This window comes from Theileria equi, chromosome 1 (assembly GCF_000342415.1).
Source record: "Theileria equi strain WA chromosome 1, complete sequence".
Lineage (NCBI taxonomy): Eukaryota > Apicomplexa > Aconoidasida > Piroplasmida > Theileriidae > Theileria > Theileria equi.
The window spans coordinates 845,281-868,606 of record NC_021366.1 but is presented as its reverse complement, the minus strand read 5'-3'; the positions used below and the strand labels follow the sequence as shown (position 1 = coordinate 868,606).

General features: G+C 40.2%; 14 protein-coding genes across 14 annotated transcripts; 9 read left to right on the top strand and 5 right to left on the bottom strand.

The window, feature by feature from the left end:
* Positions 1-554: 554 nt before the first annotated feature.
* On the bottom strand, positions 555-3,242 carry BEWA_022130 (hypothetical protein; the record flags this gene model as incomplete). Its single annotated transcript, XM_004828974.1, has 1 exon — positions 555-3,242. One exon carries the CDS (start codon positions 3,240-3,242, stop codon positions 555-557), a length of 2,688 nt encoding a protein of 895 aa, XP_004829031.1.
* A 577-nt stretch (positions 3,243-3,819) lies between these two features.
* BEWA_022120 (hypothetical protein) lies at positions 3,820-5,445 on the bottom strand (the record flags this gene model as incomplete). The annotated part of the gene is made up of 7 exons (XM_004828973.1): positions 5,137-5,445; positions 5,026-5,073; positions 4,550-4,990; positions 4,403-4,516; positions 4,196-4,369; positions 4,011-4,162; positions 3,820-3,976 (listed from the first exon to the last, which is right to left on the bottom strand). Exons 1-7 carry the CDS (start codon positions 5,236-5,238, stop codon positions 3,820-3,822), a joined length of 1,188 nt encoding a protein of 395 aa, XP_004829030.1. The 5' UTR covers positions 5,239-5,445.
* A 104-nt stretch (positions 5,446-5,549) lies between these two features.
* Positions 5,550-6,092, top strand: BEWA_022110 (hypothetical protein; the record flags this gene model as incomplete). Its single annotated transcript, XM_004828972.1, has 1 exon — positions 5,550-6,092. The coding sequence occupies one exon, from the start codon at positions 5,550-5,552 to the stop codon at positions 6,090-6,092; it is 543 nt and encodes a 180-aa protein (XP_004829029.1).
* Positions 6,093-6,175: 83 nt separating this feature from the next.
* BEWA_022100 (signal peptide-containing protein) lies at positions 6,176-6,718 on the top strand (the record flags this gene model as incomplete). Its single annotated transcript, XM_004828971.1, has 1 exon — positions 6,176-6,718. The coding sequence occupies one exon, from the start codon at positions 6,176-6,178 to the stop codon at positions 6,716-6,718; it is 543 nt and encodes a 180-aa protein (XP_004829028.1).
* A 58-nt stretch (positions 6,719-6,776) lies between these two features.
* BEWA_022090 (hypothetical protein) lies at positions 6,777-7,878 on the top strand. Its single transcript, XM_004828970.1, has 4 exons — positions 6,777-6,902; positions 6,940-7,343; positions 7,378-7,476; positions 7,511-7,878. Exons 1-4 carry the CDS (start codon positions 6,824-6,826, stop codon positions 7,853-7,855), a joined length of 927 nt encoding a protein of 308 aa, XP_004829027.1. The 5' UTR covers positions 6,777-6,823; the 3' UTR covers positions 7,856-7,878.
* Positions 7,876-8,750, bottom strand: BEWA_022080 (hypothetical protein). The gene is made up of 2 exons (XM_004828969.1): positions 8,497-8,750; positions 7,876-8,461 (listed from the first exon to the last, which is right to left on the bottom strand). Exons 1-2 carry the CDS (start codon positions 8,608-8,610, stop codon positions 7,877-7,879), a joined length of 699 nt encoding a protein of 232 aa, XP_004829026.1. The 5' UTR covers positions 8,611-8,750; the 3' UTR covers position 7,876.
* Positions 8,751-8,848: 98 nt separating this feature from the next.
* On the bottom strand, positions 8,849-10,445 carry BEWA_022070 (DNA polymerase delta small subunit, putative; the record flags this gene model as incomplete). The annotated part of the gene is made up of 11 exons (XM_004828968.1): positions 8,849-9,065; positions 9,100-9,160; positions 9,195-9,264; positions 9,299-9,423; positions 9,459-9,526; positions 9,564-9,632; positions 9,667-9,739; positions 9,775-9,904; positions 9,942-10,058; positions 10,097-10,186; positions 10,221-10,445. 11 exons carry the CDS (start codon positions 10,443-10,445, stop codon positions 8,849-8,851), a joined length of 1,245 nt encoding a protein of 414 aa, XP_004829025.1.
* A 111-nt stretch (positions 10,446-10,556) lies between these two features.
* BEWA_022060 (hypothetical protein) lies at positions 10,557-11,043 on the bottom strand (the record flags this gene model as incomplete). The annotated part of the gene is made up of 3 exons (XM_004828967.1): positions 10,557-10,709; positions 10,749-10,836; positions 10,922-11,043. 3 exons carry the CDS (start codon positions 11,041-11,043, stop codon positions 10,557-10,559), a joined length of 363 nt encoding a protein of 120 aa, XP_004829024.1.
* Positions 11,044-11,754: 711 nt separating this feature from the next.
* BEWA_022050 (hypothetical protein) lies at positions 11,755-14,143 on the top strand (the record flags this gene model as incomplete). Its single annotated transcript, XM_004828966.1, has 4 exons — positions 11,755-11,805; positions 11,878-12,126; positions 12,168-12,317; positions 12,353-14,143. 4 exons carry the CDS (start codon positions 11,755-11,757, stop codon positions 14,141-14,143), a joined length of 2,241 nt encoding a protein of 746 aa, XP_004829023.1.
* Positions 14,144-14,481: 338 nt separating this feature from the next.
* Positions 14,482-17,994, top strand: BEWA_022040 (DNA topoisomerase II, putative; the record flags this gene model as incomplete). The annotated part of the gene is made up of 1 exon (XM_004828965.1): positions 14,482-17,994. The coding sequence occupies one exon, from the start codon at positions 14,482-14,484 to the stop codon at positions 17,992-17,994; it is 3,513 nt and encodes a 1,170-aa protein (XP_004829022.1).
* Positions 17,995-18,110: 116 nt separating this feature from the next.
* On the top strand, positions 18,111-18,653 carry BEWA_022030 (hypothetical protein; the record flags this gene model as incomplete). The annotated part of the gene is made up of 1 exon (XM_004828964.1): positions 18,111-18,653. The coding sequence occupies one exon, from the start codon at positions 18,111-18,113 to the stop codon at positions 18,651-18,653; it is 543 nt and encodes a 180-aa protein (XP_004829021.1).
* A 170-nt stretch (positions 18,654-18,823) lies between these two features.
* BEWA_022020 (hypothetical protein) lies at positions 18,824-20,332 on the top strand (the record flags this gene model as incomplete). Its single annotated transcript, XM_004828963.1, has 1 exon — positions 18,824-20,332. The coding sequence occupies one exon, from the start codon at positions 18,824-18,826 to the stop codon at positions 20,330-20,332; it is 1,509 nt and encodes a 502-aa protein (XP_004829020.1).
* A 32-nt stretch (positions 20,333-20,364) lies between these two features.
* Positions 20,365-21,429, top strand: BEWA_022010 (hypothetical protein; the record flags this gene model as incomplete). Its single annotated transcript, XM_004828962.1, has 1 exon — positions 20,365-21,429. The coding sequence occupies one exon, from the start codon at positions 20,365-20,367 to the stop codon at positions 21,334-21,336; it is 972 nt and encodes a 323-aa protein (XP_004829019.1). The 3' UTR covers positions 21,337-21,429.
* Positions 21,430-21,750: 321 nt separating this feature from the next.
* On the top strand, positions 21,751-23,129 carry BEWA_022000 (tubulin beta chain, putative; the record flags this gene model as incomplete). Its single annotated transcript, XM_004828961.1, has 2 exons — positions 21,751-21,846; positions 21,906-23,129. The coding sequence occupies 2 exons, from the start codon at positions 21,751-21,753 to the stop codon at positions 23,127-23,129; spliced, it is 1,320 nt and encodes a 439-aa protein (XP_004829018.1).
* Positions 23,130-23,326: the final 197 nt, after the last annotated feature.

Here is a 23,326-nt window from a genome sequence, read left to right as displayed (position 1 = left end):
CTTATAAGTTTACCATTTAACAGGACACTGGGAGGATAAATGGACCAAAGTTGATCTTCCATGGAAATGAGAGAGCCACAAACTGATTATGGAAGCGCATTTTTTTTTGGTAGATGGGTGTTTTCCAACACTTGTTGGCAAATGCTTTGCTCTTATTCTCAGCAAATATAAGATTAAAAATATGAGAAATTGCTACCAAGTCTATTTCCAGGAGTCTTAAGTTTCTCAAGCATCCGTCATTACCTTTACAGTAAAGTGGTAACTCCAGTCTCTGGCTTAGTATAGGATTCTCAATCAATAGAAGATAGTACAGACAATGACCCAACAAGAAGAGAGACAACTAACATGAAACAAAAACAAACCAACAAATTAAGAACAACTACTCAGTATCCATTCACATCAACAAGATAACAATCTCAAAATAAATCTTGAAAGATCTGTCAGGAGTAAACAGAATAGTCCAGGGAATGAAAAGGAGACATCATGCATGTAGATAAGTTGCCACGTGATACGGATTTCTTGGTTGTCTATCTTCTGATTCTCTGTAGTACCCATTATATTTGTCTTACCCAGGGATCTTTTTTAAAGCTCTTATAGGCCCACCAACCAAGTCCAGTAAGACCACCAGCTCCTGCAAGAGGGCCACCATATGTGCCAACACCTGTGAGAACAGCTAGACCACCAGCAGTAATAGGACCGGAAATAAAAGGCTGAGCATTGGATTGACCCGAAGCAGTAGTACCAGTAAGTTCACCAACAAGAGTTTCGGAATTAGCTTTTTCAGCTTCTCCTTCAGTTCCAGTAAGAACACCTCCTAGTCCAGGAAGACCGGAAATACCTCTATCACCAGTCAACCCAGCACCTCCAGGATTACCACCTTCATCTTGAGTATTCTTAGCATTTGTGTTAGATTGGACATCTTGTTGAGGAACTTTAGGAGGTTCTTCAGCATGAGGTTGAGGAGGAGATCCACCATCACTACTACCACTTACACCAGTAGTTCCAGCTTCAGTACCCAAGCTAGTATCAGCAGTAACATTAGCTTTATTATCAAGACTATGTTCAGTATGAGCCTGTCCATCAGGGACTCCTCCAGTAGTAGCACCAGAATTACCAGGTTTAGATTCTTCTTGTTTAGCTTTTCCTTTAACACCTTGACCGGAATCTCCATCTTCACCACGTTTCTGAGGTCCAGCAGTATCTAGGTCAGATGAGACAACAGATTGTTCTTGAAGTGAACCCTCAAGTTCAGCAGTAGGAGGAGCGGCAACAGCATAAAATTTACCTGGTGCAGTGACAATAACTAGTGCTTCAGAACCATCAGGAAGTCGTGCTTTATATGTTCCTTCTTGATCAGTATAGATAGTGGTATCACCAACAATTATAGTATCTCCACCACCTTGAGTTCCAAGAAGAGCAGGGGTGGTAAAAGAAATAGTATCTTTAGAACCTGTCATTGTTAAAACTGTTTGTCTCTTAGGCACAGTATCTTCCACTTTATGCATCGTTCCAGCTCCCATATGTTTCCAATCTACCATAGATACAATAGTTTCTGTAGATACACTACCTCCACCACTTATAATTTCCGTATTACTTTGTCCAGTGATGGACCCATGACCAAAGGTTTTTGCACCAGCAGGCTCTCCAGTTACCTTTACTTCTAAACTATCAACACTTTCCTCCTTTTTGGGCTTAATTATTTGAGGAAAACTGTCATCGTCATATCCGTCTCCATCACAATTACTTCTAATGTCCATCCCACATGTCTTCATGAATGCAGAATCCTTTAAAACGTATCCAGGCGGGAGAATATTAGGTTTAGCTTTTGTTAGATTTTTTTTACATCCTTCTATACCCAAATCTTTTACTATTTCATTAAGAACAGTTATGATTATTTCTTTATCCTCATCATTTGGTCTTATATTATCTAGGACACTTTCAACTGCTATCCATTCATTAGGTCTTTCTTTAGACTCTCTGCGGTACCAGTTTTTTTCAGTGCTCCTATTTGAGATATTTATCAATATAGGTATGCTTTTAGTAGTACATGTCGGAAAGTATACGGTAATTTGAGTAACCGCATGTATAGGGAGAAGAAGGCCATGTAAAATTATATTTTCATTCTCATTTCTAAATCTACTAATTGTAGAACTGATACCATTTAGAAGTGTATGGGTATACGCTTCATAATTTTCAAGTCCACTATTGCTATTTTTATCTTTTCCAAGATTAATTCTGTGATTATTAGAACAATTCCCCTCGCAATAGTAACTACCACTTTTCTTTGAAATATTAACAGGAATCGCATCGTGTAGTTTGCAGGAGTATTTATCCAACGTCTTCAAAATTCTTGTTTTCAGTTGGCTATCATAGTGGGTTGAGTTTTTAAATTCCTGTTTCCAAGTATTTCCATAAGGCTCATAAAATTCACGTAAATCAGAAGTTTTTTTAAGCTCAACAAGGAGAGGATGTTTCTTGTTGTCATCACTTTCTGCATAATATACGGTTGCCAACTCGTATTGCGATTTAAGCAAGTTGTTTTCGAAGGGAAGAAATTTGTTGCTATGCCATGTTGAAAGAATACGCATTGAACTACTATCAGGATAATGTGTAAATGCAACATACCCTTGACATGGTGTATTATTCTTCCAAGTCACAGAAATTGTGATGTATTCGCAATTTGCATGTTTGAGATCTGATCCATAAGATTTCTTAAAGTCTTCTTTGGACGGATGTCCACAGTAGCTACTACTTGCATCTGCATTCAGGTTTAGTATGACGATTTTATTAAAGGTCTTGTCAAGTACATCTTTAAAATGAAAGTCAGGGGAGTAAGGTGATTTATTGTATTTTTTCCACCATTCGTTATTTATGTTTTGTTTCGTAAAATATTTTTGTTTTCCACCAATATTTATCCCGATCAATAGTGGAAGTAAATTCTTATCGTCATTCCTCCAATAAAATACAGAAACATATTTACTATTGCTGTAGTTATTGTAACCACCTAATCCTTCTTGTTTAATACTTTTGTAATTTATTACACCAAGATAGTATCTCCATACCAAACTACTTGGTAATGTATGGGTATATACTTTGTAACCAGTTAACCTATTGTGATCTGTACGCAATTTTGGATCATATGTTCTGGTGAGACTGATTATACATCCACACTGGTCCTTGTAATTACTTCTATCTTTTCCATCAGTGTCCTTGCTGATATCTAGGTATACATAGTTCCACATCACTTATCATCTCTTCCTAAGTGTATGTATCTACCACTCATTCTTATTATGGTAAAAGTAGTCCTTAGTTGGTAACAGTATTAAATCAACAATAACCAGATATCCTCAGGAGTGCACTGGACCCATTAGTCATTGATAATTCTCTCTATTCCATTCATCCTCCCTCGGAACTGAATCACCGTCAGAGACTATCCACAGAATGACAAGATGAACAGCTATCAACACAGTCTTCAGTAGTACAATCAACACTCACGTCAGTAGAAATTAGTCCGTCTATCCAATCATCAACTTCCACCGAGTACATAGTGGAGTAGACATGGCCAGACAGTTGTGCATGTAGACATGTACAAGGTATTAACTGGATATTCAAAAGTATAATTATTCACCTGACCAAGGAGATGATATCTCATTATAAGCTGGTATACCCAGGGAAAGTTAACTTCTAAGTTTCTATTAGGCACCGTAGCTTAAATAGACCCGTAGGGTCTACAAGGGTGTAGGAACTAATCACGCACATATAACACAACCCTTACACCTAGTATAAATTAATTACTTATTCTAAAACATATAAACACCATTATAAATTTCTTGAACTTATGAGTGGCTGGTCGCTGCTAACTGCAATACTAGCAGTGGGCGAGGCTGTAGACCATCTTACAGAGTCATATGTACTGTGAAGCCCAAAATAACTGCTATCAATTCTCATGTACTGTTTTGCAAACAGATTTAGTTTCCTACACGTTTATAAATCCAACTAGATAAACAAACCAGGTTGTAATCAAGACCGCAAACAGAGCGGAGGCGGTAAATAGAAGCATTATTGGACCATAAATTTCTCTATAGAACCAAATTACAGCCTCAGCAACGCATATTAAAATTCCTCCTGCGCAAATGCTACAAACGAAAATCGCCATTTCGCTCTGTAAACAATGTTTATTATACATGCAAGATACCCTTGGTGCTTTGAGACTTAGGTAATATACATAAATTGTGTAGGAAATGAGGAAAAAGGCGAATATCCTCAGTCCCCAATTAAACGATTCCGTCGACTCAAACTTGTTTAAGATCTTTGCTTCCAGTGCCTTTACACTATACTCACCTTCCGATAATAATACCATTTCACGGTCCTGGACATTTGCACGATGTAACATGAAACTTACCATAAAGTGGATGGGCTCTATAGAATAGTCTTTTAAAAGACTAGCATTTTGTCGCCCAATTATGCTAAATCTGGTGGAGGTGCTTCCCCAAAACGTTATTCTCAAATCTCCAATCTATTTAGAGTGTATGTTATTGAAAAACGATACCTTTGGATTTAGGGGATCGCCTGTATAGAGTGCATCACCGTGAACTTGTGTGTTGAGATGATTAACATCCAAGATTGGCAAGGCAATGTTCGGTTGGTACCACATATTGTCTGTAAGTTTCAGCTGCTGTTTCTCATGTATATCCACGAATGAATCCTTTGGTATGGTGTATCCACCAATTTTAATCTTGCTAGTGTACATTCTCCCTGCTCCGGGTATGTTTGGAAAGAACTGTGGATTTTTGTAAAATACATTTAGAATCCCATTGTCTACAATGTGATCCACAAATTCTCCAGAGTAGTATTTTCCGAAAACGCCAACATGGGAGATCCATTGGTACATTTCAACTTTTGTTTCCAGAAAGATCCCATTGTGAGAATAGATGTTATTCGAGAACTCGCGAGGCGTATAAAACACGCTGGAGCTGCTCAAGTCGCACGTCTGAATTGAATGCATGAACGAGTGAATAAACTTACAAAGTGTACGATTTTGCCATTATTCTCGCTGGACGGGACGCACGATGCCTATAATATACACTTGTAAGCGTGCACCTTTGCTTTTTTCCTGCAAGAGTGGATAGAACATACCTTTGTAACATCGTTAACTGCCCTTATATTCATGGATAGGTTAATTTCATTCCATAAGACAGCGACCAGGGCCAGGACCGTTATGAGTGTTAGGAGATACATTTTCCTTTAAAAATCCACATGATACACGGATGTGTATAGAATTCAGAGCGATAGTGTAGTACTTTTGGGTTTATCGACGAGAGTGGGCACATGTAAACGCCCAGTATCGGTTATGGGCATTAACATGCAAACACCGGAGTCCAGACATAAACTTTAAATCCTTTGACACTTTAAATGCTCACAAGTGCCATATTTATACACACATTGCATAAATTGTAGAGATTTGCGGAGCACTACATACACATTGCGGAGCCTACACAATTACTGATCGCTAATGCCGTTTTGACTGGATGCCAAAGAGTATCTAAAAAATGTGTACCTGTGACCAAGAGGTTCAGTTTGGATCGGAGTTCTCGAGTGATGATGACTTGACAATCTGCTCCAGGTTAGACAGTGACGATTATTTCAGCGATTGCGAGGATTACTGCGACTGCTACAGCTCTAATGTCTACCAGGAATCGCCATGTGTATGCTACAGGGTCATAAATGTGGAAGCCGGCGACGATGCCGAGCACTGCATACACATTGAAGATCGAGCCCACAGCCCAAACGGTGCCAATGGAGGTTGTCAATGCGCATGTCTCGTTACCATAGACCAAACGCCTAAAACGGCGGACAATGTACCGGTAAGGATAAGGTCAAAGAGCCAAAACAAGTCAAAGAACATACGCTTTTGCAACCGGATTGTACCGAAAATTTTGAAGGAACCGAACTTCATCACCTTTACACATTCCTTGTCCAGTGGACTAAACAACATGGAGATTATTGCCAAGCCGCTAAAGCCAAAGTCTGTCAAGGCTAGGCCGAAAAAGATGCCTCCAAAGCTCAAGATTGCAGTCTCTAAACGAAGTTAATGTAGTAGCGCAAATTATGCTCCGTGTACTTTTACAGCTATCCATGACACTAAGCAAGAATTTCCCATCCAGTGCACGTTTAAATGTACAAGAGAATCTGTTTGTCCTTTTTGGTACTTTGCGCCGCTTTACTTTTGGGTGTGATTCTTTCCAGCAGGTTCAGACTTGAGAAGCTTCACGAGGCCCTTGATTCCGCGGTTATTGGACCAGAAGGCGTTGCATTTGTGCACAGGCTCGTGAGATTTCCCAGTGCTTGGACCAGGGAACATGAGCACCTCCCTGAGGCCTCCACAGACGTTTCCGAGACAAGGAAAGGAGTAACCGTAGATTTGAACAGTGAAGATCTCCCAAAGGAGGTTTACCGCAGTTATATCCCGGAGAAAAGGCGTCACGAGATCAAGATCAATAGTGAACTCGAGGGATTCAAAATTGGCCAAATTTTACTTGGAGAGCACATACTTGAAGACGAATTAGAGTACAAAGAAAGGGAAATTGTCATTTGGATGCTAGAAGACGGCAGAAATGTGGTCCTTGTCAGAAATATTCTCTATAACGGCGATATTCAGTCGGAAGAGTACATCCAAGATGAGAAGAATATCGGGGAATTTCACAAGTATAAAGAATAATTCCTATAGGGCCGCAAAAGAGGCGGGAATCTGGTGGAAGGTAATCACAGCATCAGTCACTCCCAAGATTGACTGGATCTCTCCCATGTGATAGATTTCTGAGATATGAGAGAGATAAAGTCGGTTCCTAAGGATGCTGATTTAGCATCCTTGGTGAATGAGCTGGAACCGTTTTTAATTACTGGTAAGTTGATAAGAATAGCGAATAGATGCGTAAATAGGTCATTCTGGACAAGATCTAGGAATGTGTCTGGAAGAATGGACTCCAAGTAAGCTCAAGGAGGTCTTGAAAGATTGCCGTGTATCTGTCCACGTGTCTAGGGAGCAGAGCTTAAACTTTGTACTGCGCAATTTTGAGTATCAGTTTATGACAATTGCTGAAATGTTGGACAGAATAGCTCGTTCAAGGGAAACTGGAGAGTTTTTGTACTATAGATCACTTGGTACTCGTCCCAGGAAGGACCCAGCAACTCTTGTGTCCGTCCATCCATACCTTGAAGAGACGTTCCAGGTGCCACAAAACATCGCAAATTTGATTGGAGATTCACATTTTTCTGTACACTCTACCGTATTTCGCATTTCTCAGGTTGGGATCGAACTTTGGACTCACTATGATGCCCTTGATGTAAGATAATTTTGACCACATTGATGATCTTTAGAACTTTTTGGTACAAGTTCGCGGGGAAAAGAATGTTTTACTCTTTCCTCCCTCGAGTTTGCACAAGCTAAAGATTGTGGATACGTCGTCTCCATTCCAGGTTTGTCCATTTCTTCCCATTCCTCGCTCTGTAGGGAGTATGCCACGGTCACCCAGATTTGGATTACAAGGATGCAATAAAAGCTAAACTTTTGCCTGGAGATGTCCTATTCATTCCAGCAGCTTGGTCGCATTCAGTATATTCGGTTCCTGAGGATTCCCAAGGTGACATTTGCATCTCTGTAAACACATTTTTGTCGAGGAGCGATGTCCAGTACACCTCTAAGAATGTCTATGGGAATGAGGATCCTCCACCAATGAGAAAGGCTTGTGATGCTCTCAATGGAGAATTTCTAAAGCTTTGCCAGCAACTACCGAGGAATCTTCAGGATGCATTTTGGAGTAAAATTGCGTCAATTGCCTTGAGCAAGCTTGAATAGTACAATTTAGAATATAATAAACTAAAAATCAATTGCACTGAGTAACTTTAGTGTGATGTCAAGTGGTTCTGCATTTCTTGTACGTGAGTGTTGTGAGCATACTATAGATGTAAACCTGCGTGGACTCTTGAGATTGATCCAACCATTTTGTTGTTTATTAAGTCCACCCTTTTGTCGATAGTTTTCGAGGTCATAATCTTCAAAATTGTCAGAGAGGGTATAGACCCATATACCGTCCTTCAGCTCTCCAGTGTATCGTTCTGTGCCAGTATCCATTGTATGTTTGTCTATACCATTTGTTTCATCCAGCGAGTATTCGTTGGTGCTTATGGACGAGAGATTGCACATGTAATCCGTTGAGAGTCCTGCAGCTTTAATTATCCTACAGGACTCTTTATACTTTTCTTGCCACTTCCTCGCCTCTTTCCATCCATCATCAGCTTCTAACTCCAGTTCTTTGGTTAATTCGGCGTGTGAATCGACCAGATGTCTGCAGTGTTCATGAGACTCTCTCAACTGGTCATGTAGGACTGCTACGGCTTCTAAATATGTTTCGCGTTCACGTTCCAAGTTCAACGTCAATTCCATTAGGCTGTTCTCTTCAATCTGAAAGATGTGTGAGAAGTTTGAGGAGAACGAACCTGATTCTCATCGTCGGAGGCATACAAATGGTGGTTTAGATCTGTAAATTGGCGATTTTCTTCTTGACTCAGCACTGGACTTTGTCCAGGATGTTTCTCTAGGGTAAACTGCATGTTAAAGGTGATTTCAATACATTTTAGGGACTTGATGACAAGGTAGACTGCACATTTATGATACAAGCGGCGTTTGTCTAAACCAGACCACCGTTACTAATAAAATAAAGATTAACCAAAGACAAAAGTTTTTGGAAACTGGGAGAATTCGCTAGACGCTCTTGTATACAAATGCCTCAAAGTGCACCAGGAAGGGCAGACGCGTAGACAGTCTTGGCAGATTATGATTTATAACTCATCACTCTGATGAGAGTTTAACGGTCGTTACGTCTAGGGAACTGAGTGAGACCAGTACCAGGGTGGGACTGTCGTTAAAGGAAGGAACGCAGATGACCTTTGGCAATTTATTCTCGCCTATAGTACCAGCTGCAAACTCTTTTGCATTTCCACTGAAGAATACGTGCGGATATTCATCGTCGTCTGCAAGGTTGAATACATCCATCTCGGAATGGCATCTATAGAGTCTTTCTATTTGATATGTAAACTTACGGCAGACTGTCGATCCCCGTTGGAGCTATGCATCGCGAATCTGCGATTATCTTTAGGGCATCTGTGAAGTGATTTCAAAAATGTGCACGCCGTACCTAGTTCTGATAAGCGACTGTAGTTGCAAATGTCTTGTACAGACTGTCCAGATATACCCAAAAAGCGCACCTATAGAGATTATTAAGTCTATACAAGGACCAACGTCGTCTACTGTGAACAGGTACGGGTTTGTCGTTGATTTAAATGTCCCGTATCTCTTGCTGTGGTCCATAAAGGATGGGCTGATCATTTGCTGAGGAAGGTTCGCGTTTGTTGGATCTTTTGCGCCTGTGAAATTTTTACGCTACTGACTTTAAAGTTACCTGGCATTAGGTCTACGGGTATGGAAGATGCCAATTGAGCAAAGAATGTGTCAGAGTCAGATATTGCTCTATTGTAAAATTGTAAATGGGAACGTAAAAACAAACTCTAGATCACAGCTTCCAACTCCGTTACCAGCAACGACTAGCCGGATGATCTTGTGGTTCGTGTCACTTCTAAAGATTTGTCATGTAGAGAGAAACAACATACAAGTTTCCCAAGAGAAACTCCTGCAAGAGTAACAGTCCATCATGGTCTACATTTGGCCCTGCAACTTCGAGTCCTAGAGCATTGAGCATTACATAGAAATGGACATACCACTAATGATTGCGATAAATTTATCTTCCGTCTTTACTGGAACCTGGAGAAGCGGTGGTGGTCCGGCAAATGTGTAGTCCTCTGCGTTGAATAGCCCTTCTGGAGTAATGTATCCCTTCATTGCGAGAACCTGCAAGTTACACATTCTTGAACTAGGCGAAACCTACCATCCCTGAGGTGAAGCGGTGCGGGTCCATGAAATCTCCAGTAATTATCAGCCGTTGTGTCTGGTCTTCCAGAGTCAAGTAGTCGTCATCGTTCGTAAACTCTGTTATTTCTTCCTTCTAAGTGGAGATTTGGGATGTCTACGGATGAGGAGTACCTTGAAGGCGAAATCGTGTTTATACGCGTTCAGAGGGGACGGATGTCGCTTCATCTCCTTGTATACTGTTCCGATTACAATACATCTACCCTGTAAAGATTGTTCAAATGTCAATGAACCGCACCTTTGCGTCTTTAACAGAATGTGCGATTCTATATTCATCTCTGATAGGAGATTCGTCCTTTATATCTGGCCAACACCTGATCACTGTCTTTAGGATGATGGGTTTGAGTTCATTGAGCCTGGAGACCGTTCGGAAGTGGTACTGACTGGTGTACGGTACGCCATTCTTTTTGAACCGTTTTGAAAGCTCGTCACTGTAGACGCCAGAAAGCCTCTCAACCTCCATTTTCGTTGGAAGATGACGTTTTGTTATACAATTTTGGGTGAATAGTAGATTGGAAATGAATGTGTAGACATGAATAGTGCAGCTGAGGCTTTATGATGTAAGATGGGAGAGTTATTTCAAAAGTTTGTAAATCAATACGCAGATGATCGCAACGCTTAGTGCGACGATTGTAATGTACATTAAGACTTTGGTCCAGTAGTCCGATCTTCCAATCGACCTGATGAGTCCCCTGGTTTCCCCGTGGATATTTCCAGTGTCTTGAACCTGAAATTGACGCTATAACGAGCTGAGCCATATACATACCAGTTTCTTGGTTCTGATGATGCTATCCCTCTGGTTCAGGAGCTTTGACATGACATTGGCCCCTATTTCGTTGGTTTCGAGCAATGACCTGTAGACTATTATGGCCCGTCTGGGATGAATTATAAAACGCATCGGTTGAATCCATCAGTACACTTGGGATTGTGGCAACTTACATTCTAGATTGTGATAAATGATCGTAAGATTCGTCAAGTACACTGGCTTGATGGAGTAAGTGAACTCTATCGCCAAATTCCTCATCGTGAGGGGTACTGGAACGACCTAGCCAATCACTCATTGTATTAAAATTTGATACGAGCGATCCACATTTACACCAGACATACAGACGCACGAATTGGAAATGATGGCAGCCGTTATAGTGTGACCCATTGTGATGTACTCAGACGTTACAACTAGCTGGAGGAAAGGCAGAGCACTTGCTAGCATCAAAGAGGATACGCTACAAGGGAATATGCCCGGTATGGAAAGTGGAAGAGACGAGGGTTTATGGAAACACCGGACAAAGATCGCGTGCCAAAGGAACGGGAACAACAGGCTCAACTGGTATGAGCAGAACAGGTTACTACTATGGAAGGATACTGATGGAGACTAGAGTGGATGGATGATAAATAGTAGAGGACATCTACAACAAAAAATTGTTGACCCCGGAGGGCCTCAAAAATTGCCATCAAAACTTTCGTAATGACAGACGGGAATTGGAGTAGTTTTCAACTAGCAATTATCGCGCATCCGCTAGGCGTCACTTGCAACGATTTTGCCCCTTCCGCAAGGATAACGCCGGCGGACCCACAAAAATGTTCCACTACACAGAAACACTTTATCCGGGTAATCACAACGTAGCACTATAATCCATACACATAATTGGCTTAAATAGTAGAATAACCGCAATTACAAGTCCATTAACGTTCTTTTAGACTAAAATACCCACAAATCTTTGAAATGACGTAATTAAAATATCATTTAACCTTCCACAAGGTTTATTTACAACATGCCTCCTATCTTCCCGATTCGTACCAGGATTCTTGCGGCTCCAACTGCGGTAAGTACATGACATCCTTGAACTTTTGACATTTATACATCATATATTTGGGAATATCACCAATGTGTTTAGAAACGGCTATCTGGACTGACATGTCTGGAGCTACGCAAGGAGATTCAAGAATCCGTACGCAAAAACCTGAAGATGAGAGCGGTGTGGGAGCAGTTCATGTATGAGGTATGCATCAGAATTTCAAAGTATATGAACGCTCCAAAGGATGAAAAGGTAGACAAATTTACACCTACGGACATTTCCTTAATCCTTTCATCCTTTGCAACAGCTAGAATTAGGATTCAAAAGTTTCTGGACTTTGTAATCGAGGTTTGTGCATACTTTGAGAGGTAAATTACATGAATATACAGAGTGTCAGAGGGGATATAAAAAGTTATGACCTCCGGGATATTGCAATTTTCTACAATAGTTTGGCTAAATTACGTTTAAACAACGTATTTATCTTTGATAAATTCAAGGGAATAATAGAGGCTAGATTGACCAGCAAAATTTCCGAAAAGGTACTTTTAAATATAGATGCACATGTTTGATGCAGGATTTATCTCTATTGTTAAATGCTTTGCTGGAGCTTCAAGTAAAGGATATCAAGGAAATATTCTTAAAAAGTTCTCTTATATTGTCATCGCGAATAAAATTTTTGGATAATTGCCATACACTTACATTACTGCTTCATTCTTATTCTAGGTTGTATAACGATGGAAAGATACTAGAACTTAGTGGCTCAGACAAACAAAGAGAAGACGGTAACATAGAAATAGATCCGGAATATACTCTGATTTCTTCAACCACCATTTCACTACTGGAGAAATCCATGGAGTTGGTACTAAACATGCGCCCAACCGATCTACTCTATATGTACAAATCTAGCATAAATATTTTGTACAATACAACTGGAATAAAGCAACAGGTATATTGTAAAATTATTAGAATGTACAAATTGCACAATAAGATACTGGAGCATATGCTAGAGTTTGAATCCAGGGAACTTGTATCGCTTTTGAAACTTTTTCCAAAAGTATCATCAAAATCACATACTTTGGCGGATGAAGGTCCAGTTGAGGTTATAAAGATGGAGATAGAACGGTTTCTGCCTACGCTCACTGAGAAGATAGTAAATGAGTTATCATATAGGTTACGTGTTCTCTCACTAGCCGATTCAGTAGAATTTTTGAAATTGTTGCAAGTTGGGGACCATAGAAGGGAACTTGTATACAAGAGACTCTATCAAAAGCTTAACAGAGAAAAAATTTGGGAACCATTCAAGAATGGAGATATATTCACTGTTATGGAGGAAATGGCCTCGAGGGGTAAAGAGTTTGGTAGTAAGGATGCACAGTTACTGTTTGTTTCTCTAGTAAAGAATCTCTCGGGTATACTAAAACTGCGGGAGATTTGCACTATATGTTCCCTTGCAGCAAAATTTGGTGTTAAAACAAACTCATTGGAACGCAGAGTACGAACTGTAATGTGCAGGGCGGATTATTTGCAGCCTACACAGATCGCATCCTTAATTCCCCCGTTAGTGGCTTTAGGTTACTTGGAGGCGTTTGATACAATTATTCTGTACGCTAATAAAATTACTAATCCAAGTGATTCATTAGATGTACTGGTTGCTCTCTCAATTTTGAAATTAAACTCTTTACGGGAACCTGATTCTGCTATTGTTAATCATCTAAAGTCAAACTTGCAGGACCATGACGTTCAAGACGAAAGAAAACTGGCATTTATATCTGCAGCTGGCTTGATCGACTATTCACATCCATTTAAAATTGGAAAAAATCTTTATTCTCCGCAAAAATATGGCGGCATAGATACTATTTTCTTGGAAAAGAGTGCAGTCAAGTTTTCCTATACCTTTTTAACATTTGAAGAGTACGCTGAAGAATTTACAGACGAACTGTCTAGCTTCATTTCCAAGTTCGACCCGTTGACTAGATTCTTTAGGAATGTGCAGATTGAGAATATTGTAATACCAGTTGTTATTGAATCTGATAAAGGGAAGATCGCGGTAGTGCCGCTTTTGGACGACTTTTACGCGACAACCAAAGCTATGCTAAGGATTGATAAGTTCTCACAGCTAAAACTTTTGGAAAAGTTACAAATTCCGCGAATTTGTTGCAATGTGTACGATTATCGCAAAGAAGAAAACAAATCGCAGTTTCTTGCTAGATTTCTCGAAAGATGTCACGCAGAAATAGACAAATTTATCGAAAAGGTGGACGTTAAACCTCAAGAGCAAGAGGAGATGAACAAAAAGCAAAGGGAGGCACCCACTAGTAAATTAAACAACTTTTCTAGGTTAAGACTCCTACTTGCAACAAACTAGTAGTTTTAAATCGCAACCACAAATGCAGCAAACCGCGAAAATTCCTTTTGTGGGTATAAATTATCCTTCATTTTCCCTTACGCCTGTACACACTTTATTGTGTAGGCAGTTTTCTGCACACTTCTTTATCTCTCTCCGTTCTACGTATAATCTGCAACTCTATTTTATTAAATGGTAGGATAGAGTCCTAATTATTCAAATGGACTAGCTTATCGACCTTGGCCCGGGCTACATGGCCATGTGTAAGATAAAATAGCCATTTCGTTTATATAGACAAGTAAATTTTAATTTGTGTTACAGAACTAATCTCGTACCGTTTTGGGATTCAGTGATACAACATGGCGAAGCCAAAGACTATAGAAGAGCGATACCAAAAGAAATCGCAACTGGAGCACATTTTGCTGCGTCCAGATACTTATATAGGAAGTACCGAGATGCATAATCAGCAAATGTGGGTTTATGACACTGAGAAGAACCGTATGGTCTATGAGAATGTGGATTATGTGCCAGGCCTATACAAGATCTTTGATGAAGTTTTGGTCAATGCGGGAGATGTATTTGCAAGACAGCAGTCGGACCCGTCTCTAGAGAGAATGACTTGTATAAAAGTGTCCATAAGTAGAGAAACCGGAGCTATTGTAGTATATAACGATGGTGAGCCAATTCCTATAGAGGTACACTCCGAACATAAAATGTACGTGCCTCAGATGATTTTCGGAGAGTTATTGACATCAGACAATTATGATGATAGTGAAGAACGTATAACAGGTGGAAGAAACGGATACGGTGCAAAATTGGCCAATATATTTTCCAAATCGTTTACCGTCTCTGTTGGAAACAAGAAGAAACGCAAAAAGTTTAAGATGACATGGACTGATAATATGACAAAAACTCAGGGCGAACCTAAGATTGTTCCATACCAGGGGAATGATTTTGTAAAGATCACATTTATACCAGACTACAAGCGGTTTAACCTAACCACGATTGATGATGGTACTCTTAAACTGTTGACTAAGCGCGTTTATGATATTGCCGGAACAACAGGCGTCAAAGTATTCCTTAATAATGAGAGAATTCCTATTAAAGATTTTAAGCAATACGTAGATCTGTATTTTGAGAGTACTTTGGATATTATAAAGATACATGAGAAGGTTCACAGGTGGGAAGTCGTAGTTTCTGCCTCTGACGACAATACATTCAAACAAGTTTCTTTTGTAAATAACATTTCCACTATAAAGGGTGGCTCTCATGTTACACATGTTACTGATCCACTTATCCAGGCTCTTTGTAAAAAAGTCAATTCTAAAAACAAGGGTGGTTTAGAGGTAAAACCGTCCCAAATAAGGAATCATCTTTTCGTATTCATAAACTGTCAAATTGTGAACCCTGCATTTGATTCCCAAACTAAGGAAACTCTTACGACTAAGCAAACTAAATTTGGAAGCAAATACACAATGGGAGAGCGCGTGCTCGGCCAGGTTTTGAAGAGTAGAATAACTGATAATATTCTAAGGTGGGTTCACGAACGTGCAAACATAGAATTGAAACGTAAAATGAAAGTTAGCAAGACTACCGATCGCTTGATGGGTATACCTAAACTAGAGGATGCAAATAAAGCCGGTGGTAGATTTGGTATAGATTGTACACTTATATTAACAGAAGGTGACTCAGCCAAAACATCTTGTTTGGCGGGGTTATCTGTGGTAGGAAGAGACAAATATGGAATTTTTCCACTAAAGGGAAAGTTGTTAAATGTTAGGGATGCTTCATACAAGCAGCTCACACACAACCTTGAGATTCAGAATATACTGAAAATCATGGGTCTAGATATCACTAAAAAAGATCTCAGCAACCCTCAGGGTTTAAGGTATGGATCTCTCCTAATTATGACTGATCAGGATTATGATGGATCACATATTAAGGGTTTACTTATAAACTTGTTTCACTGCTTTTGGCCAAAACTTTTGCAACATCGTGGGTTTATTCGTGAATTTATCACCCCAATTATAAAAGCTAAAAAGGGAGATAATACAATTTCGTTTTTTACCATTGAAGATTTTAACAGATGGAAAATTGGCCAAGATCTTTCCACATGGCATATAAAATACTACAAAGGACTGGGTACGTCCACCGACAAAGAGTTCAAGGAATATTTTTCGAATTTACCCGAACATTTGATTGACTTTACGTATATTGATCAGAATGACGATGATAGCATAGACCTAGCCTTTAGCAAGAAACGTGTGGATGATAGAAAAGTTTGGTTACAAAACTTTGTACATGGTGATGGTATAGATCATTCAATAAAGCACATGAGATATTCTGATTTTGTAAATAAGGAGCTGATACAATTTTCTATTTATGATACGGAAAGAAGTATTCCTTCCATGGTCGATGGTTGGAAACCTGGACAGCGTAAAGTACTTTTTGGTTGTTTTAAAAGGAACCTTAAGAACGAATGTAAAGTTGCCCAACTCTCTGGTTATATTGCCGAACATTCAGCATACCATCATGGTGAAACATCATTGCAACAGACTATAGTGAATATGGCTCAAGATTTCGCAGGATCAAATAACATCAACGTTTTGGAGCCATGTGGTCAATTTGGAAGCAGAAAAGAAGGTGGAAAGGACTCTGCTGCTCCTCGTTATATCAACACAAAGCTTTCTTATCTAACCCGCCTGATATATGTAGTAGATGATGATGCAGTTTTGGACTATCAAAATGAAGAAGGACAATCGATTGAGCCATACTACTATGTACCAGTAATTCCAATGGTTCTTGTAAATGGAAGTGAAGGTATAGGAACTGGTTTTAGTACGCAAATCCCTAACTATAACCCGCTAGACATTATCGCAAATTTAAAGCGTCTTATTAATAACCAGGAAATGCTACCCATGATACCGTGGTACAGAAAGTATAGTGGTACAATTGAACCCAATGAAAAGGGAGGATTTGATTGTATGGGAAAATTTACTGTTATGGACGATTTTGGAATTGTAAATATTACAGAATTACCTATACACCGCTGGACAAACGATTATAAGGAGTTTTTGGAATCGCTTCAATTGAGTGTAAATGGAAAAGCTCCTTTAATATTGAGTTATTTAGATAATTCTACACATGAATCGATACATTTCACAGTAAATCTGAACCCGGACTGTTATGAGGAAATTCTTAAGGAGGGCATTGATAAAATTTTAAAGTTAAAAACCACGATTTCGACGACAAACATGACGTTATTCGATGCAAACAAACGATTAAGACGTTATGATACCGTTTTGGATATTTTACGTGACTTTGCTGATATACGTCTTGTGTTTTATAACAAGCGCCGTGATCACCTCATCAAACAGCTTCAGATTGAACAACAGATTCTGTCGAACCAAGTTAGATTTATAGATTTGGTGATTACCAATAAAATCGTACTTTTTAAAAAGAGTAGAAACCAGCTTGTTAGTGAGCTCAAAGCCCTGAATTTTGATCCATACTCTGCCTTTTCTGGCGACGTTGTGCTCAACGCAGCTTCTCAGTCTGATCCTAGTACTACAAGAAGTGATTATAATTATCTTCTCTCTCTCCCATTGTGGTCTCTTACTCTCGAGCATATTAAAAAGCTGAATGATGACTACAATGCAAAGCAAGAACAACTACAGAGAATAATAAATACGAGTGCTACTCAGTTATGGCAAGAGGATTTGGATATACTAGAAACTGCATTGATACAAAGCAATCTTTATTCAAGAACCGGTACAAATACTGAACTTAACGAACTATCAAAGCAATACTTAGATAAACTTATTAAGGCCAAAATAAAAAAGAGGAACGGTGCTGGTGAGTTTACTTTATAAATGCACATTGTTATTTAGACATTCGACTCTCACAAGACGATCCTACTAGATCACCCACTGTGATGTCACAAACTTCACTAGGATCACCTCTTCAGTCGCCTATGATAAGATCTCCAATGCAGTCCCCGAAGTTGAAGCCTGCAAAGTCTCCAAAAATCACTAGTACTCTAAAGCCCCTAAACTCTCCTCAGTCTAATGGTGATATCAAATCAGTTGCCTCTCCTAAATCAGATGGAGAACCGAAACCAGCAAAGAAACGAACAAAGCGGATCATTAGCGATGATGACGAAGACTATGAGGAGCCGGAGAAATATGGGCAAGAGCTTTACAACATCCCATTAATGGAGAGACTGGCAAAGCGTGTGAAGAATAAATCACAATCTCAAGATACACCAAGTCAGAGTACACACATTCCAACTCTGGTAGAAGATGTGGAATCGCCACTTACACAACTGTCTCCGACCAGACAGAGAACGTCATCTAGGGTTAAATCACCTCTGAGAATAACACAAATGCTCAAGAAGAAAGATTCCGGTGATACTCCGTCATCTGCAACATCGAATGAATCGTTTAAACCAACAAGAGCCTCCAGAGCCAAATCTAGTGACGATGACGACGATTACGTCATGGATGATGACTATGCTGACACAGATGATTAAAAAATTTAATACACACTGAACGTTTTAACTACGTGGTAGATACGATTCTCTCAAGGCCGCGCCCACCGCCGTGTAGTACGTTGGGATATCTGGTACACACTATATTTCAAGCGGTTCCAATTATTTATTTATACTTTTATTTACTTAAAAATGTGTGTATCATATTGAAGATGGACGGGGAAACTGACATCTTTTCCCGTTTGGGCAGCAAATTCGCCACTGCTCTAGGGGAAGTAGGAAACCAGCTAAGACAACATGCCAAACAAGCGACTCGTGAAATAGGATTCTCTATAGACACTCTACAGTCTCCCTTTTGTGGAAACCCAGGTGATGTGCAGTGCTCCTTGTTCTCATTTATCGGCACAAATTCGTCAAAATCGACAAATATAAACATTAGCGGGACTTATACTTTTGATTTTGACGTAAGGTTTCATCCCAAAGAGATTGGCCTAATTGTAGTTAGCCTAGGACGTGTTGACAGAAGTGACTTCAAGTTTGCGTGGAAACGTTGTCTAAAGAGCTACGAAACACCGCTTGACAATGTAGACGGATGCGAGTATAGGTTGAACGCTGACGATGTAGGTGCCACTATAGTGGTAACATGCTCTAATTTTACCACGGGAGAGGTTGCCGTTGCCGAAATCGGGCCTGTAGACATCGATGTCAGGTCAAAACGCTTGATTCAGGATGCATTGTTTAACAACACATCAAGACATCCCTTGTATCTACAGGCTGTTCATGACTCTGCAAAGACAGACATCCAATACGCCGAACAACGGGGTAACGGTAGCAATCGCTACTTGCTTTACATCCTTTTGGAGGAGCTTATGGTACAACCAGAGGAAATGACATCGCTGTCATCCAACGATCCTAGAGTTTATAGAAGCAGGTTTTCAAGTAGCTACCCAAGGGTCCGTTTAGACCCTGGAAACGACCTTGTTTTTTTTATAAAAATGAATGAGAATGTAGAACTAGAATTTAAAGTGTACAGTAGGCAACAAAGGGACCTGATTGTGTTGATGGTTAGGGTCTTTCATAGTCGTACATTGCTGCTAAACAGCTTTGAGTACAATTCATTGGAATTGACCAGAGATGGTAGACTAGATACCGTCGTTAATAACAAAAATTTTAACATGAACGCAATGTTACAAAAGCTAAACAACGAGCTTTCAGTCGCTATTGAGGATAATAATCGGTTAAAGCGCGAATTACACCAGTCAAAACAGGAGAAAACATTTTTAGAGCTTGAGATAAAGAGCACAATCCAGGTATTTCAACAGCAAATTGCAGGTGATGCCAAGGACATCACATGCACTGAACTTTCTGGTCCTAATGTAACTAGAAGTTCTGAAATTTCTAGGCAGACTACCAACGCATCCGGTGTAACAAGTGCGGATATTGAGGAGATGAGCACATACAACAAGGACCAATCTGAGGATGTTTATGTGGAGTTAATTAACAGAAACGCAATGTTGGTTGAGCAAGTGAGCAGATTGAGTGCCGAGAATGCAAATTTACAAGCAGAGATTGATACAGTCACTAGCGAAAAGAATCGCCTACAGAAACATTCCCAATGTGTGCTGCAGGACTTTGAGAAGCTCAAGAATGAAAATTTAGAGTTAACAAAGACTATGGGGGAGCTAAAGAAGAAGATTAGAAAGTTGACCCTTGTTACTTAATATATTTTTCATGTACATACACGGTTTAATATATGGACGACGAGGCGCCCGTAAAGGATGATTCTTGGAGGGAGTTGAGCCTATCGTTGCCTTTGAGCATCAAGAAAAAGGGCACTGATCCCAAGGGAACACTGCTTTACACTCCTCCTAGTTGGGGCGCATCCGTTTCACACTTGAGTGACATAGATGTGTATGTTGAGGTGATTTCCAACGGCGTTGTTTTGGGAAATGTAAAATTATCCGACAAGGGGTATTATATTTTAGGATCGCAGGATGATTGTGACTTTGTCTACAAGAATCCACAGGTTTCACGCAAGCATTTTGTTCTCCAATTCAACAGATTTTCAAATTTGCTCATATACGATTTAAACTCGAAATGTGGAACAACTGTTAACCATATGAGACTTGAACCTGAAAAGTACTACACATTGAACATTGGAGACCAAATAAGGATAGGGAAGCGTGGTTTTAGCAGTAGAGTCTATATAATTTCTGGCAAATCCATCTTTTCCAGGGAAGAAGATTCCGAATCAGACGACTCTAAGGAAGAAAAGCCTACTGAAAAGCGTGGCGCAGCTTATAGGGATATTGAACAGATACAAAAGTTCAGGAAACGACAGATTGACTTGGAGGAGAAGACTGTCGTGAGGGATAAACCGGACGTTGGTTCCTACGACACTCGACTAGACGTTGATGAATGGGACGACTATTTTGATGCCGCAATTAAAAAGCCTGAGAAAAAGACGACGGTGCTGAACAAGAGTAACGTTTTGGACAATATACGCAAATTACAGCAACAGGAACTCGACCTTCTAAATCGTTGGTATATCTCCGTTAAAGATGCGCTAACACCTGCCGAGTTTGGCGAGGGAATCGATTCGGAACTGCAAGATGTCAAGAGGAGGGAGCTCGACAAGGACAAGACAAAATTCCAGAAGCAGCTCGATGGCATAAGAGACGACTTGGAGTACTATCACAAACTTTTGAGAGTGGCAAGTTTCTGACGAATAGCCACTTGTGTTTGCGGGCGTCTCAATGCGTGGCCACATTGTACTTGTTTGTCCGGAGTTACTTGATTTTTCGAGTAAAGACGGGAAAGAGCAGGTTAGTATCTGTGAAAGATAGTAATACGTTTGTCAAATATTGGTGTATATATTATTGCCTTAAAACAGCTTCATCAGTTCCATGGCTGATACACGTATTCTTTGAATTTTGCAAAACGATAGACGCCCTCACACAAAGTTGGAAGTTTCCCATTTTCCGAAAATTCCTCCCATAGTGTTGCGCTGTGTGTGGGCTGGGCATCTTCTCCGCCTTTCAGAACATTTAGTCTATATTCCAATGCCACACACCGGATAATTATATTTAAACATCCGCCTTTGTAGATTTAAATTCGTGGTTTCGAGCATATTTGTAGAATGAGGGAAATCGTTCACATCCAAGCTGGCCAATGTGGTAACCAAATTGGTGCCAAATTTTGGGAAGTTATATCCGATGAACATGGCATTGATCCGGTAAGTTTGTGTCTACGCGCCTATGTGTTTCCATCATACACGAATCATTGTGTGTATAGTCTGGAAGCTACGCCGGAGATAGCGACTTGCAATTGGAAAGGATAGATGTGTTTTACAATGAAGCAAATGGCGGTCGTTATGTTCCAAGAGCAGTACTTGTGGATTTGGAACCAGGTACCATGGATTCCGTACGCTCAGGTCCATTCGGTCAACTCTTCCGTCCAGACAACTTTGTTTTTGGCCAGTCTGGTGCGGGTAACAACTGGGCAAAGGGTCACTACACAGAAGGTGCTGAGTTGATCGACTCCGTTTTGGATGTTGTACGCAAGGAGGCTGAAGGTTGCGATTGCCTACAAGGTTTCCAGATCACACACTCCTTGGGTGGTGGTACTGGAAGTGGTATGGGTACCCTTTTGATTAGCAAGATTCGTGAGGAATACCCTGATCGTATTATGGAAACATTCTCTGTATTCCCATCTCCAAAGGTTTCCGATACTGTTGTTGAGCCTTATAATGCCACATTATCCGTCCACCAGTTGGTTGAAAATGCAGATGAAGTCCAGGTTATCGACAATGAGGCCTTGTATGATATTTGCTTCAGAACTCTAAAGCTGACTACACCTACATATGGCGATTTGAACCATCTCGTTTCTGCCGCCATGTCTGGTGTTACATGCTCATTGCGCTTCCCTGGTCAACTCAACAGTGATTTACGTAAACTTGCTGTAAATCTTATCCCCTTCCCAAGGTTGCACTTCTTTATGATTGGGTTTGCTCCTCTAACCAGCAGGGGAAGTCAGCAATACAGAGCACTCACAGTGGCCGAACTCACTCAGCAAATGTTTGATGCCAAGAACATGATGTGTGCTTCTGATCCCAGGAGGGGACGTTATCTCACTGCTTGTGCCATGTTCAGAGGAAAGATGAGCACAAAGGAGGTTGATGAGCAGATGAGCAGCGTCCAGAACAAGAACTCTTCATACTTTGTGGAATGGATTCCACACAACACAAAGTCCAGCGTATGTGATATTCCTCCAAAGGGCCTCAAAATGTCAGTTACCTTCGTTGGCAACTCTACAGCTATTCAAGACATGTTTAAGAGGGTGTCGGATCAATTTACCGCCATGTTTAGGCGCAAGGCGTTCTTGCATTGGTACACTGGTGAGGGTATGGACGAAATGGAGTTCACTGAGGCAGAATCCAACATGAACGATTTGGTTTCTGAGTATCAGCAGTACCAAGAGGCCACTATTGATGATGATGAAGAAGGCTACGACGAGTGATGATACGTAACAGCGTTACACATGTTATAATTTGGTATAGTACAGTATTGGTCAGTTCCTGTGGTATTTCAGAGAGCTGATTAATGATTTTTAAATGATAGAAGTTTAAAATTTACGCCGTACATGTTAGTCGTGTATAGGGGCGAGTGTGACCAGCTGACACCGTTCAGTTTCAATTTTATCGCAGTTTGTTACAT